The following is a 16,549-nucleotide window of genomic DNA, read 5'->3' as shown; positions in this document are numbered from 1 at the left end:
CCCTCCCCTGGCCCTACAAGGCATGTGCCAGATGTCTGTGGCGCTCAGCGTGGCTTGTAGGGTCTGAAAAGTTTGGTAACCTACAGCTCAGTGCTTCAAGTGATCTCTCAGGGATTTGTGCTGCTGTCCAATGGTGGACAGATATCTGAAGGTTAGAGAGATCTGTTGTGGATGGCTGGAATTATGGGCTCTCCGCAAGACAGTAATATTTAGCTAGGGATTAAAGTGGCTGGCAACATGTATTTAGCCACTAGAGAGCAGCAGGGCCCTGCTGGTGCAGGTTCCCCTAGCAGTGGTGCTGTGCTCCTGCCATACTGGGGTTTAAGAGAACCTGTTGTGCTGTGGACATGGAAGGCAGGAAAAGAAACCCAGACCAAGTGTAAAATGCGTGTTGTTTCAGGGATTCGTGACGCATCAAGAAACATCAGAGTGAATAAGTGATTTATTCTGTGTACTCCACTGTTCAGATGGTCAGCAAACAGACCTGTAATGGGAATTCAATATGCTGTCTTTTCAAATTTAGTTAGATGGCACATAAAAGCCTTGTTCTGAGAACAAGGAGAAAATGAGGGAGAAAGGTAGCACCCTTAGCAAGTAGCTTGTAATTTTGTGTGTGTTAGGTTTGGCTAATACCTTGTATTTTTATTTTTAGGCTGTTTTCTTCTTCATGTAGATAGTATTCCATGCAATAGCATCACCTCAGATTTCTCTTGGCCCTTGGTTTAACAAGGACTTTGAACGTAGATTCATGTCCTTCCATTTTGTAACTCACCCATGACTGAAGATCCCAGTAAGCGTGTGACAGTAGTTATGAAATTTGGTAGGAGCTGTTAACAAAGACACCAACAGCAAAGAGCACGTAATTAAAGTAGTCATTGTGATGTTTAATTTGAGAGTATTTTCCTATTATGCACATCTTCTAAGTCTGGATGTGATAGTAGAAAAATCAGCATAAGATGTAATAATACAACTGGAGATATTAACTGCGAATTAAAGCTCAACAAATAGTGCAATCCCCTGCCCAAATTTCCTAAGGAATAAAATGAGGACAGTAGGATTTGCAATACTTATTCTTCATTTTCACCAAAACAAATGTCCTAGCTCATGAACAGCCAGATTCTCAAGAAAGAAATCAGTGTCTTGCTTTTCTATTCACCACCTTGAAGAGAATCCTTGCTTCGAACTGCAATTGTTCTTGGTGGTGATGGGCCATGGAATCTTCAGCTCCATTGGCTCAGGTGAACTCAGGTTCCCCGGACTGTATGTTTTGATTAGTCCTGAAGGTGGCCAAGTGATTTAAATACTTTCTTAAATTAAACTTCCACAGTTTTAACACGTCAGGCAGCTATCTTAATCTCAATTTTATCTGCAAGGAAACTGTGACAAAATGTGAGATGACTTTCCCTGAAGGGCAAATGAGAGAAATAGGATTGTGTCCCTGGAACCCTGATACCCAATCTCAGCAACAATCCTAACCCATGTATGCCTCATCTCCCTGGCATTCAGGAAGGGAGGAAAAAAAAAGGAAAGCCTTTTCAGATAGTTCAGCTTACCAGAGACTGTCACGCTGGTTGGAATCCCGTGAGAACTGCTGAGACAATTTGCAGGGTATAAAATGTGATGTGTGCTGCCAACCCTTTCCTCTGTGTTCTCAGATCGAAGATGCTTGCTGGGTAGGCTCTCATTATAGAAACATAGAAATCATGATTGTTCAATATTACTATAAAAACCTAGACAGCTGAAGAAGTATCATCTGTTTGATCTTGTTGCTGCTTTCGTACTGAAAGGCAAATGAAAGAATAAGAAAACTTTGTTCAGTTTGTGACTGCTGGCGTTTGAAGCCCTGGGACAGGTGAAATGGAGCACAGTGTGGGCACTGTTAGTGTAAGCTTCCCCCCAGAGCACTTGGATCTGATCGTGATCGAGTGCCTCTGCTGAGTTGGTGACCTTGCTTTTCCTGAGCGTCTCAAAAGAGTGTAACTGCATGATAATTTGGAGGGAAGATATGAGAAGCAGACTCCTGGCAACTGGGACGTAACCTGGCAGTTACAGGCTGTTTCATTAAAAGATGACCATTGCAGACTAATGATCCTCAGCAGTTGTTAGGAACTAGGTCAGCAAGAGACCCTATGGCACTTGAAATTCTATGTGCGTATACATAAAAAATAGCTTATTTCCAACTTCCAATTAGTAGTATAACTGTCCTGGTTTTGGCTGGGATAATTGCAGTACTTAGCTGCCTGCCCAGTTAAGCCATCACTGTAAACTACTTGGTTGCAGCAAAGGCATCGGAAAAAAATGTAGTAACAGACGCTGCTGGGAAGAGTTAACTGTGGAAGGGAGGCATCTGTTGTCTCTGCACCATCTGTAATGACTGTTTGTAAGATGTAAGGAATCTGCTACATTCCTGTAAGTGTGTTCTGCAGGCATTTATCAGCTGTTTCACGCCTGCATATGCATGCTCAGGTAAAACTTATGCCTGAGGGGCGTATTCAGAGCATTCTGCTTATGCATGGTAAATGTGGCATCTACTGTGACATTCACTGCACGTGGCAGTGCTTTGGATCTCTGTGTAGAGCTCTTCCATACTCATTTACTGTAAATAATCTCTACCTCCTGATGCTGCAGATAGCAGTACATCTACTGTCTTATGTGCTCTGTTATGCAAGCAAGAAGCATGTATAAATTTTGTAGGCATAGGTGTTCCTTGCATCAAATGCTTATGGTATGAAATACACAAGTAGAAATGGCTGGATCTGCATTATATGCTAGGTGTGATTGCGCTGTCTGTTGGGGAAGAGAAATGGCCTTGCTTCTTTCCTGTAAGAGCAAGTGCAGGATTGTAAGGGTGAATGCAAAGTCAGCTGGACATTTTTCAGTTGTGCATGAAGTAGCTCCCAAATAGCTCTGCTACAATGATCTTGAAGAGAAATGACAGTTCTCCTCAGGCATTTGTGTAATTGAGGAAATGGGCTCTAGCAGCCTTGCTGCTGAAGTTGTGGATAATTGAGATGATGGACAGGAATGGTATTTATAAAGCAATATCTATATAGTTATTTTAAATGAGTGTACCAGCTGTAGAAAGCCTTTTCCCTCCTGCCATTCAGTGGCTATTGGGAGTTCAGGGCAAGTTTTGGAGGCTTCCATTTGGCCTTGTACAGAATAAGACTCAAAATTTTTTGTCTCTGCAGGCATTCATTTCCTCAGTGTTTTTCTAGGGCAAAGTAATGTTCTGCTACTTACTCTTCCAGGAGGCAAACACAGACTAGACAGTTGTGCTTTAGGATTGTTTTTAGTTGTCACAAGACAGAGCAGAAATACTTGGGAGAATTCCACTTCCAACCATGCTGCTGGTGCAAAGTGAAGAGTTGCAGGTAGCACGTCATTTATTCTCTCTGGAATCAGTTTGATTCCTGCATTTCCGATATCAGAGCCTTGTGAGCCGTCTGTGCTGCAAGCCCTGAGCTTGGGAGCCACTGCTTGTAGCCTCGCAGAAATCTTTGTTGGAGTCAGGCCATGTAGAAAGCACACAGTGATACTTGCTAAAGTACTTGGGGTTTTCCTTTGAGTCAGGACAAAGGCCCAGGTGGAAAGCAGAGCCACGTAACCTCTGTAACCTCTCCTTACAGGAAGGGCATGCCGTGTACCTTAGTCTGAGATTCAAGTCTGAGCTGATTTCTGTTTAATTGCATAATCCTTGAATCATGAGAAAAATGACTGACCTTGTGAGAGGCTCAGTTACTGGACTGTTGGGTATTCTGGAAGGAAGACATATTTTTCCAAAACATCTTTTTCCTTTGCATTTTGTTTGAAAGATTTTTTTTTTCCTTTCAGTTTTGCACAGGTGCAGAATGGAAACAAATACCAAAACCTTGCTGTTTGCATTTTGGCTGAATTTGTTACTCCTTTTGCCTAGTACCACCTTAGATTTTGAGGTCTGTGCCTATGGTGCTTGTTCCATAAGGGACTGTTTGTGGGGGTTCCTTCGGGCTTTCATCTGGACCCTGTGCTTTTCTCCAGGCTGACTGTTAGTGTCAGAGGGAAGGGGCTATTGTAGGTATTTGTCCAAAACCCACAAGTGGTAAAGATTGCAAGAGCGTTGTGCTTAAACTTAAGCCACGTGTCTAATTTTTGGTGCCTAAAACAGGGGAAAGTTAAGTTCATACCGAAACTGTTCAATTGAAGCATCGAAAAAATCATTTTTTTTTAATTTTTTCCTCAGAGGGAGGATGTTCATACTGCAACACCCAGGTGAATATGTAGTGTAAGCTGCGGAGATCATCATCCTGTGGTGCAAAACGCAATATGCTGCTTAGCTGTGCATGTTTCTGTTCACTCTGCTTTCAGCTGACAGATTAATTCTGTTGCTTGTGGTTGGGTTGCTGATGTGCTGAAAAGCCTGACTGTACTGAGCCCTTGTTAGGCAGCGTGGTGTGGAACTGGGATCTCTGGTGCTGCTTGCGTGTGCTTTAGCAGAGGGAAGCAAGGATTTAATCCAATCTGTTCTTGTTCTTTTTGGGTAAAATGAAGTTTAGGTATGTTCATATTCTTAATTTTTATTTTGGTATGAGGAGTTTTTAGTACTGCTTTTTTTTTTTTTTTTTTTTTTTTTTTTTTTTTTTTTTTTTTGTGCAGGTCTGGGTTAAGTACAGCAAACTTAACCGGCCTGAGCTAGTGAAGCAGGTATTTTACCTGAATAGGAAAGAATGCGCTGTTCAGAGACCTTTTGTACTCACAGGCTTGTTCTGTGATTAATGGTGTGTGCTGTGAGCTGTGACCTGTTAGGAAAGTACTTACAGGTAGAGGAAATCCAAGGAATTCGGACAGAGTCCCCTTGATTCCTTTGTATACAATGTGTGTAGTGCATAACAAAAATGCCAAGTTCCTGTGGAAATTAATTTGAACAAGTCACCCTTTGTTTTGCAAGGGACAGAATTTAATCTATTCTAGATCAGGTCTTCTGGATTTATGAGGAGATATGGGCTTCCTTTTGTGATGCTCAAGTGCTTTGTCTTGAGCAGTGTAAGTAGATAGTGCAAAATGATGATCCACGTCAGCTTTGGATGGTACAGAAAATTGAGGAAAATGTCCTGAAACCTTTGCCCTGTTGCCATATTCTGATGAAAGATTATTGCGAAGTAATGCTGATTTAATTTGTTTTGCTTGCTGATCTTTGGCTCAACTATCCCCTTTAATTTGGAGGAAATGCATTACCTGAGGAAATCAACTGTGAAAGGGTTGTCCTAATGCTGGAAAAATAGGTGCTGTGCTGTGTGAGTCATGATCGGTGCTTGCTGGATTTTGGATGGCAGCTGAAGAATCTGGGGTTTGCTGCTGTGTATGAGGCCAAAATTTGAATGCCTTAAATTGCGTGATACTGTTAGCAATAATGCACAGATTGGAGTCTTTCAGCATTATCACTGACATGAGAATTACTTCTTTTGGGAGGCAAGATACAAATAGACACAGGCTAACCTTTAAGCAGAAAGCCCTGTTGAGCTGAGTGCTCTTTCAGCCCCTGCAAGTATTAATAAAATGGCCAGCAAGCAATATGTAAAGTAATAAAACACTTGGGCAAGTTCTGTATATTTAATTCTCTTAGGAGAGATTGGATACAACACAACTAAGCCTACTGCAGCCCACTTCTGTCCCACGTTGTGACTTATTTCTGACGCCGGCGGTAGAAGCAGGTGGTTGGTGCCAGATGATGCAGCTCCAGGCATGGAACTTGGGGATCAGGTTAACCTCCTGTAATGCACTTAGGGCATGTGTGCTCGGTGCAAAGCACAGCCTGCAAGTATGTGAGTGCTGCTGCTGTAACTGTGGGGCCATGACTTCGCTGAGTCTAAACAGCCGACAGTAGGATTTCATGTTCTGGTTAGGTATGGTAAAAGCGGGCGTAAGTGTAATGAGACTAAGCCCTGTCACAGGGTAAAGGCTAGTAAAATGTGAAATTCCTGGTGGGGAACAACCCAGGCAGCAGTGAGAGTGAAACTGTCCTGACAGGAGTACTTCTACAGCAAGAATCTGGCAACAGCAGCTCTCATGGAAGCAGCCACCTCGTGCTGTCATTGTGGTTCACACAGAAATAGTCCTTGATCATGGGTGGAATTTTTCACTCTGTGGGTCAGGTGTTTGAGTGGTCTCTCCTATTACACAGCTTCTGGCTTTTTTTTTTTTTTTTTCTCAGAGGACAAGACAGGTGGTCAGCATCCTCTCTCCAAAATAAAAATGTCCTGAGAATGTTTGAGCACAAATAAGTGTTGCTTAGTAATCAGTGAGGTACTTGGAATTAAAGGGCTAGTCCCTGGGTGCGGGTACCCGGTCCTATCCCAGCAGATTCCCGTGGCACAGCCCAAGAAAATCATTTGAGGCTGTGCAAATGGTGTGGTGAAGGAGCCCCTGTCTTGCTCAAGTGAATTCCAGTCGTGTTCAGCAAGGCTGAGGATGAAGAAATTGTCCTGGCACAGCCGTGGCAACAAAAAGCAGACTGGTGAAAGGTGAAAGGGCTGGTTCTGCCTTGCCAAAGAAAGCTCCAAACGCTGCTGTTGCCCACAGCAGTGCAGTACGAGTCTTGTTCAATAATTCATGTTGGTGGGGATTGAGGGTCTGCAGCATACTCTGTGTGATTTCTTACTGAAACAGGCAAAAATGCCAGCTTTTTGCCCCTGCTAATTGCTGAAATAAGTGCAATGAAGCAGCAAAATCTTGCACAGGATAAAATATTTCACAGGAAATCAAACTCAATATATGGAACAAAACTTTGATAGCCTCCGAAGGGCTACTGCTCTGGTGGCTGCAATACATTAACAAGGGTGGGAGTTCCTTTTGTGGACGGGGAGGAGATTTAAGGGAAAGAACTTCTGTCCCTACCACCTTTTCCTTCTGCGAAAGTGAAGCAGAAGCAGAAAAGCCCCTTCCCACAGTTGCACGTAGTCTTGGTTAAGATTTAGGAATGATATTGTGTGGTTTTGAATCCCGGTTGCCTGAGGAGGAAGCTGAAAGTGAGTTCTGTGAGTTGACGGGGGCTGTGGGTTGATGGGGGCAGTGAGGGTACAGGTGGCTTCAGCATGTGGTGGCACCAGGTGGCTCAAGGACTCAGGTCCAGGTTTCACATCTCCTTCCTCCTCTGTAATACGGAATCAGCTCATGAGAGGAAAAGGGGGTGCAGCTCTCCTTATGCAGGTCTTCAAAAAGTAAACCATGGCTGTCTATTCCGTAGATGTTTGTCTTTCAGAATAAATTGTTTTGACTTTTTTTCTTTTATTTAAGTGGGTATTTGTGGAAGGTGTTCCGATTGTGTGTGCCAGGTGTATAGACCCCAAGGTGACAGGAGCTCCAGAAACTGAAGTTTTGCTCAAGCTGGTAACTTACAGGAGAAGCAGAGCAAAAAGGCAAGAGTAAAATAAGATCTAACATTTGGGGATTAAAAAATAAAATAATAAAATTGAACCACTTCCCCCTTGTTCTTGCTATTGCAAGTCTTCCTTTTTTTTTTTTTTTTTGATACGTTCAGTTATATAGGTCCAAGATTCCACAGTTTCTGATGCTCAAAGTTCTTGTGAGGTTTGTTTTCAAACAAAACTTTGAGGCAGCCCATGCAAAACAAAATATTTTGGTTTGGGTCAACAAATATTTTCTAACCTGAAACTAGTATTTTTAAAGGTTCAGACTGTTGAACAATGAAAACCAAAGCATTGCCAGATTGAATTAGGTGTTTTTATCTGACAGCATGCTTAAAATTCACACAGCTGGATTCTAGGCACTCTCTTAAAGAATTCACGTCATTTCTACCTGAAAATATACCTTAATGCAGTTTCATCCAGGAGCTGCTTTAAAACATAGGGGATCTTGATGGAGAATCACTCTCACACTCACATCCTTTCTGTTTTGGTTTTGTTACCACAATTTTGCAAGGCTGGTTGGAAACGGCAATTCCTCCCAGTGCATGACCCTCGGTAGAGCCTCCTTAGCATGTTGAGTGCCTGGGAATCTTCCATGTAGCATGTGTATTCATCCCAGTCTAAAATCTGTCCTGCACGTTTAACTGTCTTTGTGGTGTCTTTGTTGGTTCCTGGATCTGAGGCCATTCATCACCCCCTGTGTCATTTTGGAAGCAGCGCTGCCCTCCAGGAACTCCCTTTTAGCAGCTTTTGCTCCCGTGAGCCTGAGCTCCAGCACCAGCCAGCTCCCAGCTCTGGTGCCACCCGCTGCCACTGCCTGGGGAGCTTTTCCTTAAGCCCTCTCCTTCTCTGCCTGTTCTGTGAGCAGACAGTGGGACAAAAAACCCCTAGCCTTGCCAGAAGGCTGGAAGTCCAAGTTCGCTTGTTCCCTCCCCAAGTAGGGGGGCTGTCCAAGCAGGAAGGTGGGACGAGGGGAAAGCCTGTCCAATTGGCTCCTACAGAAAGTTATTTTCCCTTCTTACCCTTGTCATTTGGTTGATTTGTGGCAGTGGCATATTCGGTAATATAAACCCTGTCCCTCGGGATTAAGAGTGCAGTTACACTTGGAGCAGCTGCCTGCACATGTCTTATCCGCTACAGAAAAAGAACATGCTGCTGCTCCTCCTCTTTCCTGATTTTATCAGTATCGTTTCTTCCCTCCTCCTTTGTCTCTCTCTGACCTCCTCACAGCTCCACGCCGCTCCATACTTGCTTCGTCTCTTGAGAAGACCACAGCTGAGTTTCCCAGCACAGCCCCAGGAGGTTTTTTCCTGAACCAACGTTAGGCAAAGAGGACAGAAAGCAAAGGAAAAAACAAAACAAACAAACCTGAAAGTGAGCCAAGCTGTTGCAAGCAACCCTTGTGTTGGTGCTAAACCTACTGCTTTGAGAGCCGGGGCAGGGGAGGGACCTTGTTTTGCAGAGAGGGGAAGGACAAAAGAAACTTGAAACTGGCTTCCCTTGTGGCATGTCTGTCCTGAGCACCCCTGCCTGTTAAATGAAAGCACCTGAGCACCAGGAGGCTTCCTGCGTGAGAGGGAGGGCGAGAGCTGGACTGCGAGAGGGAGGGGAAGGGCGAGCTGTGGTTTTTGCGGTGTGGTTTACACGGAGATCAGAGCTAGCGTGCCTGGGGGTGGGAGCAGGAGGAGAAAGGGCATCTGATGCCAGCCGCCAACATGACAGAAACCCTGCAGCTCCCTGCACTGCAAGTCCCAGAGCAGCAGGTGGTGGAGGGCGGCCGTGCCTGGTCCAGTTCGTCCACCCCCACCCTGCGCAGGAAGCGCTTCAAGATGAGGCGGATGAAGAATGTGCAGGAGCAGAGCCTGGAGGCCAGCAGGTATCAGGATTCTCCTTCCTCCAGCAAGGAATACCTGCAGCTCCCCTCCATTGAGATCACCCCGTCCAGTGACGAGGACACCCCCTGGTCCAACTGCTCCACACCCAGTGCCTCCCCGCGGCGCAAGCGCTTCCTCCTCCGGAGGTGGCTGCGTGTGAGAGAGAAGAAGGAGTACAGTGAGAGCAGGTATGTTCTTGGCCACTCTCCCTTCCCTGCTTCCGAAAGAGCCTTTCCACAGCGGTTAGGGCCTGTTGTTCCCCCACAGGTTTTGGTGGGATTCTCCCAGGAGCTTTGCCCTCACCTAGTGGCTGGAATGGGTAAAGTGGTTGTTGGAGTTGGTGATGCCACACCAAACGGCCTAATCCTTGTGCCCAGACAGCGGGCATGATAGAAACAGCAGCGCTAGGGTCATCCACATCCCTTTTAAAGGCAGTGCAGATCTGGTGGAAAGGACTTAGGTGTGAGTGAGGGAGACTGTCCCTAAAGAATGGGTGGCAAGGCTAACATTGAGGCATCCTTCAGAGACCTTTGGGAGAGAGTGTGGCGACATCTCTCGGGGGATTACCAAGACAGGGAGTGAAGATGCTAAGCCTTGGTCAGTGTTTGTATTTGCGGTGTTCATATTTATCCCCAAGACGTTCTCTGAAGTCCTACACTCACTTGCTGACATTAGGACAAAGAGGAGGAGATGGAGACACGGCAGCCTTGTGGTTGTTATGTGGGTCTGCGTATCAGGATGTCTGGGTTCCATTCTTGGCTGCTTTCCAGACTTGAAAGTCACTCTGTCTTTTGGCTCAAAAGCAGAGGACGAATAATTCTAAGACCTCCAAGAGCCTGTCAACACAGCAAAATTAATGCCCATGAGTTACAGTGTCACCATTTGAAGAAAAAGCTGTGCGTTATCTAATACTGTGCAGGTGCAATTGGTGCCTACATCATAATGTAGTTTACTCTACTTTTAGTGCCAGAGTGGAACAATGTATGTCTTGTGAAGGACCTAAAAACTACAAGACACTTTTTTCATGAGAAATTAGTGTGTTATACATCATTATACTAGCTTAGTGCTGACTAATTTTTCTTTTGTTGCACCTCTGTGTGGGTTTATTCCTGAATGTACGTACCACACTTGCATTAAAAAAAAAGACAGACATGAAGTCCCTTACTGCTTCTGCTCCCAGCTTACCAGGTTGTCTCACTGACTGTTACCCTAGTATTTACAGGACAGAGCTTTCTTCTGTTATGCCCTTTGAGTATGTGGTAACTTGTCACACAAGTTCCCTTTTGCAAGGTCAATCCATCTTTTTATTAAGTTTCGGGGAAGCTTCAGCAATAAATGCATGCCACCAAGGACTTTGAGCCCTTTCTCAAAGTTAGCATTGAAAAATATTGCTTGGTTGAGGAATATTACTGGATTTTGCTTAACTGTAGTGATGTGATTCAGGCTATAGCATCGCAAACATGCGAAGGATAATGCATAGGGCATATGCTGAAGTGTCAGAATCACAATTAAGTTCTGAATTTTAACAGAACAGCTTTTACAGCTGAAGAATCTTCATTTGGGTTTATCATTAGTGAAAGTCTGAGAGAGCAAGACAGATTTCTTTGTAAATGTGTAAAACAACAACAACAACGAAAATAAACAAAACCAAACCCACGCCACCACCACTTTGTATCTTTATGTACACTTGATATTTCCATGGCTGTGCTGACAGCTGTCTCCTTATTAATCTTTCTAAAGATGTTTCTGCCTTAACCTTGGTTGTGTTTTTGAAGTGGTGACTGGAAAAAAGCTGAAGCAGTTGATGGATTAGGTGGCATTAACATACCAAAGCCAGCATGGCACCTCCTTTCTTCATAAGTAGCAGGCTCCAAATCTGTCCCCTTTGCAACGGAAAACATATGATGTTTTCAAATGGAATTTTTCCCTTCCCAGTCCAGAGGGGAAAAAACCTAGATTGGCGGTCAGTGTGTGCTGAGTGTCTGGGCTCAGAGGCAGAGCTCATCACCAGGCTTCCAAAAGCTCAGCAGGCATAGAAACAACGCAGAGCGCGCAGTCTCTGTGGAGACCTTGTCACGGGAAGAGCAATGAACCCTAAAGGGATTTTGTGGCATTAATTTGAAAGAGATGTAGCAGCTACGGGGTAGTTTACTGCACCCTGAGGCTGTTGTATGTGAAATGCTGCTCTAAAATTGCAAGGCAGGGGGCTGGCTTTCTGGGAAGCAGACTGATGCTGCCCATCTACCTTCCCCTCCTGAAGACTTGGTCATCTAGAGCACCAGCTCTTTCTTGCTGCTGTTTTATTTGTGATGCTGTTCTTAACAGATGGCACCTGTCACTTACTGTGCTATTCATTTAAGGGAAACAGACCTGTACGACTCCTGTGCAGCGGAGGCTGAAGCATTTTGTCTAGTGGTTCCTCCACCAAGCCCTGAACGGTAATGATGTTTGAGCTGTCCAGCTGGTTAATTGTGAGTGCCCTAACTGCGATTCCCAGTGTGGTCAGTGTGGTGTGCGTCTTCTGGTAACAGAGACATGCTGCTAAGTACCTGACTTCCCAGGCTTGTGTTCCCGAGTTTCACCTGGTAAAGTGTGCAGCCATCAGCATGTTTTTCCCATTGGAAAAAATGAATGCTGTTCGCTTCTGATTGCTCCATCTTCCTAATTGAATTGTTGTGAAGCACTTTTTTTTTCTTGAGTCTAATAACCTTAACCCTGTCATGGGGCCAGCTAGCTGCTTGCTTGGCAGGGTTTTCCCAGGAGAGCTGGTAGCTGAGAGCAAGCTGTGCACCAGCTGATTCATTCCAGTGATGCATGTGTTGCTCACGCCCCTGAGCAAGAGCAATAGCTCTGTGACCATTAGCATACAGTAAGCATCCAAGTGAATAAACAAATGTTTTCAGGACTTAAAGGCTGTCTGTAATGCTCCGGGTCTGATGAAAGCTGGCTGTTTTTTTTATCCGGAAACTCTAGCCTGTAAAATGTTTTATAACACTGGTTAGTTTTTAATAACCTGGGTAATTTTAATGGTTGTTTGCCTACTGGTTCTCTACAAGCTGTTAGGTGGTTGATAGTGAGCAAAAGAGTATTTCTTTTAATTAAAAAGGAAAAGGGGCACGTAAGAGCCTAGCTTGCCTATAACACTGAGCTCTCTTCAAGACGAGACAGGAGGAAGAAGCCATCTTTCTGATAGATGGTTTTTCCTGTAACTTGTGCTTGTACAAAAGCATGAGGATCCAGACTCCATTTGCTCTGGGGGACTTGCATGGTCACTCAGTAACTTGAATTATTTCAGAAGGGATATAGACAGCTGCTTAGCTATGCTCTTTGTCCATTGTTTACTACCCAGTTAATAACAGGCATTGCTTACCTGCATACGGCTTTGTAAAGTACGAATCCTGCACACAAGGGCACAGAACTTGATTGAGGCTGTCCTCACAGACTGCATCTGGTAGCTTTTGGCTATGCATGCGTTATTATGAACATGCATTATTGATGTGGGGGATGTGTCCATCTGCTTTAACTGATTTATTTACTTAAAGCCACCCTTTCTAGTAATGTCTGGGACTACAGTGATTCTGAATGTGTGTAATGCAAGAACTGGAGAGAGAGAAGATGACTTGGGCTCGAAGCACTGCTCTCCTTTTTGCCTTAAAGCTGGTATTGAAATGAAATCCTGTCTGTCCTTTCCCTGGCAGAAGCTGAGAGTAAATAGATGCTGTGGCCTGACCTCAGCTCTCGTGTGAGTGCTCCCCACCAGCACACGTGTAATAGTTGAGGTGCAGTAAGTTGCTTGCTCTTGAACAGTTTGCCATGAGTTATTCATGCTGGGCACAGGTTGTGCTGGTGGTCATCAGAACGTGCTCCACTCCTGTGGGGAAAAAATAAGCCAGAAAGCAAAAGATGGAAGAGGTTTCAAGTCACGCTTTGCTTGTCATTATTCCTTGCTGGATTTTCTCTCTTGACATGTCCGAGAAGTCGTACGTTGATGCCTGCAGTCCCTTCCCAGAGCTTCATTTCGTCTGAGCTCCCCAAGATAATGTTTTTTTTTGTTTGTTTGTTTGTTTTTTTCCTGTTAGCACTTGTCCAAAAAGTCAAATTCTCATCTGTTACAGCATCCAGGACAGCTTATTAAATATAAAATGTTGGTGCTCTGAAGAACTATTTTGTTTTTAAAGTGGATTTTGTTGGATCAATATGGAGTTGATTGTTCTGCAGTTCTTGACACTTCTGAAGATGGATGTATTTGGTTTGGTCTTCTGCTGGAGTTAAGTGCTAAATGACAGGTTCAGCTAAAGGGAAAGGACTTGCCCAAGTCCTAAAATGACTCTAGCATCTTTAACTCAAGCTGTTAAAAATGAGGTATATTATTAAAAGCATTTCATCTGATCTGACGAAAGGGTGTGTGATGAGGAGATAGAGGTCTCTTGAATTTCCAGACACAAAACCATAGAGGTTTTACAGAAGAAATTTTCACAGCTTATCTGATAGTAGGAACCAGATGCCATGCTGGGTGATTTTTTCATACTGTTCAGCAACGTGTTTTGTGTGGCTGTTACCATTCATATTCACCGTCAGAAAGATGTAACATTTCCATTTTTTTTCATTAAGGAAAAACATTCCTATGTAAAATCTCTTGGTCAGCCTAGTGAGACACATCAGGTGAGAGGGAACTGCTGATTTGTTGGAATTCACACTAAAAACATTATTATAAAGATATCTTAAATATTCTGATTTTTAATTAAAAAGTCTTTAATTTCAAGTAGTTCATAATGCTTTTGCTTTGCTTACTAAAGTTGCAATTTAGTCTGTTTCTAGAAAATAATGATAATCTTTTCCCTTCCACACCCAGGTAAAATACTGTGGTGCTTTCTAGAGGAAAAACCTCTAATGAATGCTTGAGATGGTGCTGTTTCTTCCCCCTCCCCTAAATAACTGCTAAAGGTGAAAGATAAATATCAAAAGCTACAAGAGTAATGGCTGTAGAGCTTCTCGCATGGTGGAAAGGCAAATAGTGCTTGTGTTCTCACCTTTGGGAAGGCAGCTGGCGGGAGGTGGCATCAGTGACAGCATTTACTGACTCGGAAGAAGGACTGGAAGATGGGAAACTGTTCGAGTCCCACGCTGCTTGTGATTGAAAGGAAGACCAAGGTGGCTTGGTGGCCTGAGGTTTTGTTCATTCCATGCCATGTAATTGCTGAGAACTTGCAAAAATGAGTACTTCTGCCAATGGTTTTTCTCAGGTTGTCTGGTTTCTAGAAGCTTCCACGTTTCAGTTTTAGACTCGAGAGGAAGTGGGGATCCTTTCTGAGATATCAGGCTGCGACAGGGAGTGCTCTGTGTGCTGCTCGGGGCTGCCAGCCTGAGGCTTTATCGTTTTTTTCGTAAATTCACATTGAATTCGCACCGGTGTGAGGAACTGGCAGTTCCACAGGATGTCTGCAGTAGAAGAGGTCAATGGGTTGAATGTTTCATGGTCGGCTTGTCGGTGGAGTTGGTTAATTGAGGTTTTTGGGAGGATGCAGGTCAGACATGGTATTCTGCAGCATAGAGTCCTGCTGGCAGAAACTCACAATACTGTGTCTAAATTTTTGGAATACATCTTTCCATGGTTATCTCTTACACTACATTAAAAAAAAATTATTATTTTTTAATATAATTAATGTAATTTTTCTTCTTTTTGAAGCTGCAAGTTCAAATAAGGCCTCGCTTGTGCTTCCAGTGAACTGACTTTTTGGAACTGCAGCATGCATCTCTTATGTAGAGTACTGAGGTACTGTTTGCAGAGGATATGGTTTTATTTGATAATCTGTGCCAAGTGCCTGTGAATCTTACCAGCACTGTTTTGTTGGCTGAATTTTGCTGCCTTTGTGCAGCTGCTCGTGTTTTTTTAAATATTTATCTTTCAGGATTTGTGTGCTTTAGGGTGACCATTCACATGAGCATCAAAACTGACTCATTTGCAAACAGCCAGGAACCTAAATGCTGTTGATTTTACCTAGTCAGCAAATATTTCTGGGACCATCTGAACTTCATGTATACACAGCCCTGCGCTTGCCAGGATTTACCTGTCCTTTGTGTTCACCACCACAGTTCTTCGCTGGACTGCCAGGAAGGAAGGTTGCCCTGCTCCAGGTTCAGTCCGACTCCAACTGAGTGTGACTTCAAAGAGCGCCAATTAGTACTAATTGTGTTGGTCTGTGTGATAGATGCAACTGTTAGGTAGGGATTTGGCCAAGGCAGCTCGCTTATTCTCTTGCTCACTATTAATGGGTTTAGCCTGTGAACATTGCTCCCCCTGCTTTATCAAACTGAGTTAACAGAACACAAAGGTCTTGAGGAAGAAGCACCCCTTTGGTTTTTGGCCATGCTGGTAATATTACACAGGCTCCAGCTTGTGCAGGCTCTGTTTATTTATTTATTTATTTGTTTATTTATTTTGTTTAAAAGTCCTTAAGTTTTCACTTTACAGCTCTGCCATTCATTCATGAGCTTGGCTATGAGTTTTCCTCTCCCCTCTGCATTTCCATTTCAACTTCAGTTCATTTAATCAAGGTGTTTGCCACCTATCTATGTATATATACAAAGAAACTCCTGAGTCCTTAGGTGGAGCTGGGTTGCACAAGCCAAATGGGCACTGGGATCCTTAGAGGTGTTGCGGTGCCATCTGCCACCTGCCTCCCGTGGGGCTTGGTATCAGTGCAGTGATTACAGTTCACTGAACACGAGTCTCATCATTAATAAAGCCCGGTGTTAGCTTGCTACCTTCAGTAACAAGCATATGTTACCCCTGACAACTTGGCACTCGTATGCTGAGAGTGGGAGCTTGCAGCACCATCAGTGCTGGTGCTCTGACTTCAATTCACAGGCTGAAAGCTTTAAGGCTATCGAAGGACAGCCCTTCTTGGTGAGTGAGGCTGTCCGTTATCTGATGGAATAACAGATGGTGATTTCCTAGCTTGGCAATTTCCTCTTCATCACCCTTGCTCCCTTCTCTGTCCCCTCCACCTTGCAGTTCCCTGGCGCGTGTAACAGCCCCGTTGCTGCTGCAGCCATAGAAACCTGGGGCTGCTGATGGCAGGGATTTAATTTGCTGAGGGCATTGAGATGCTGCTGGGCAGCTGGGACTGGGAGGTCTTTCTGCTTCCTCGTGAGGAATAGAAGGGGGCTACATGCTGGGAAGGATGGGAAGAGCAGGAGGGTGAAATGGAAGGTAAAACTGTTCTGTCTTTAATGAGCTTCTCCAGCCCTGTGGGGGGAAAGTCGGAGGAA

The 16,549-nt window shown here is 44.2% G+C and overlaps 1 protein-coding gene across 10 annotated transcripts in view; it reads left to right on the top strand.

Moving 5' to 3' along the window:
• GRAMD1B (GRAM domain containing 1B) overlaps positions 1-16,549 on the top strand; it is a 150,252-nt gene that overhangs the window by 51,927 nt on the left and 81,776 nt on the right. For 5 of the 10 annotated variants that reach the window (XM_068659496.1, XM_068659499.1, XM_068659497.1 and 2 more), the window contains one exon: positions 8,634-9,465. The exons of 3 other annotated variants lie outside the window; for them this stretch is intronic. In XM_068659496.1, coding sequence (XP_068515597.1) covers positions 9,104-9,465 — 362 coding nt within the window. In that variant the 5' untranslated portion in view covers positions 8,634-9,103. Of the gene's footprint in view, positions 1-8,509; positions 9,466-11,637; positions 11,716-16,549 lie in introns of those variants that run through there. 2 more of the 10 variants (XM_068659495.1, XM_068659493.1) reach the window with 2 other exon arrangements.

The sequence above is a fragment of the Anas acuta genome, chromosome 23 (assembly GCF_963932015.1).
Source record: "Anas acuta chromosome 23, bAnaAcu1.1, whole genome shotgun sequence".
NCBI lineage: Eukaryota > Metazoa > Chordata > Aves > Anseriformes > Anatidae > Anas > Anas acuta.
Note: the sequence above shows the minus strand (reverse complement) of the source record. Positions and strands in the feature narration are given on the sequence as shown.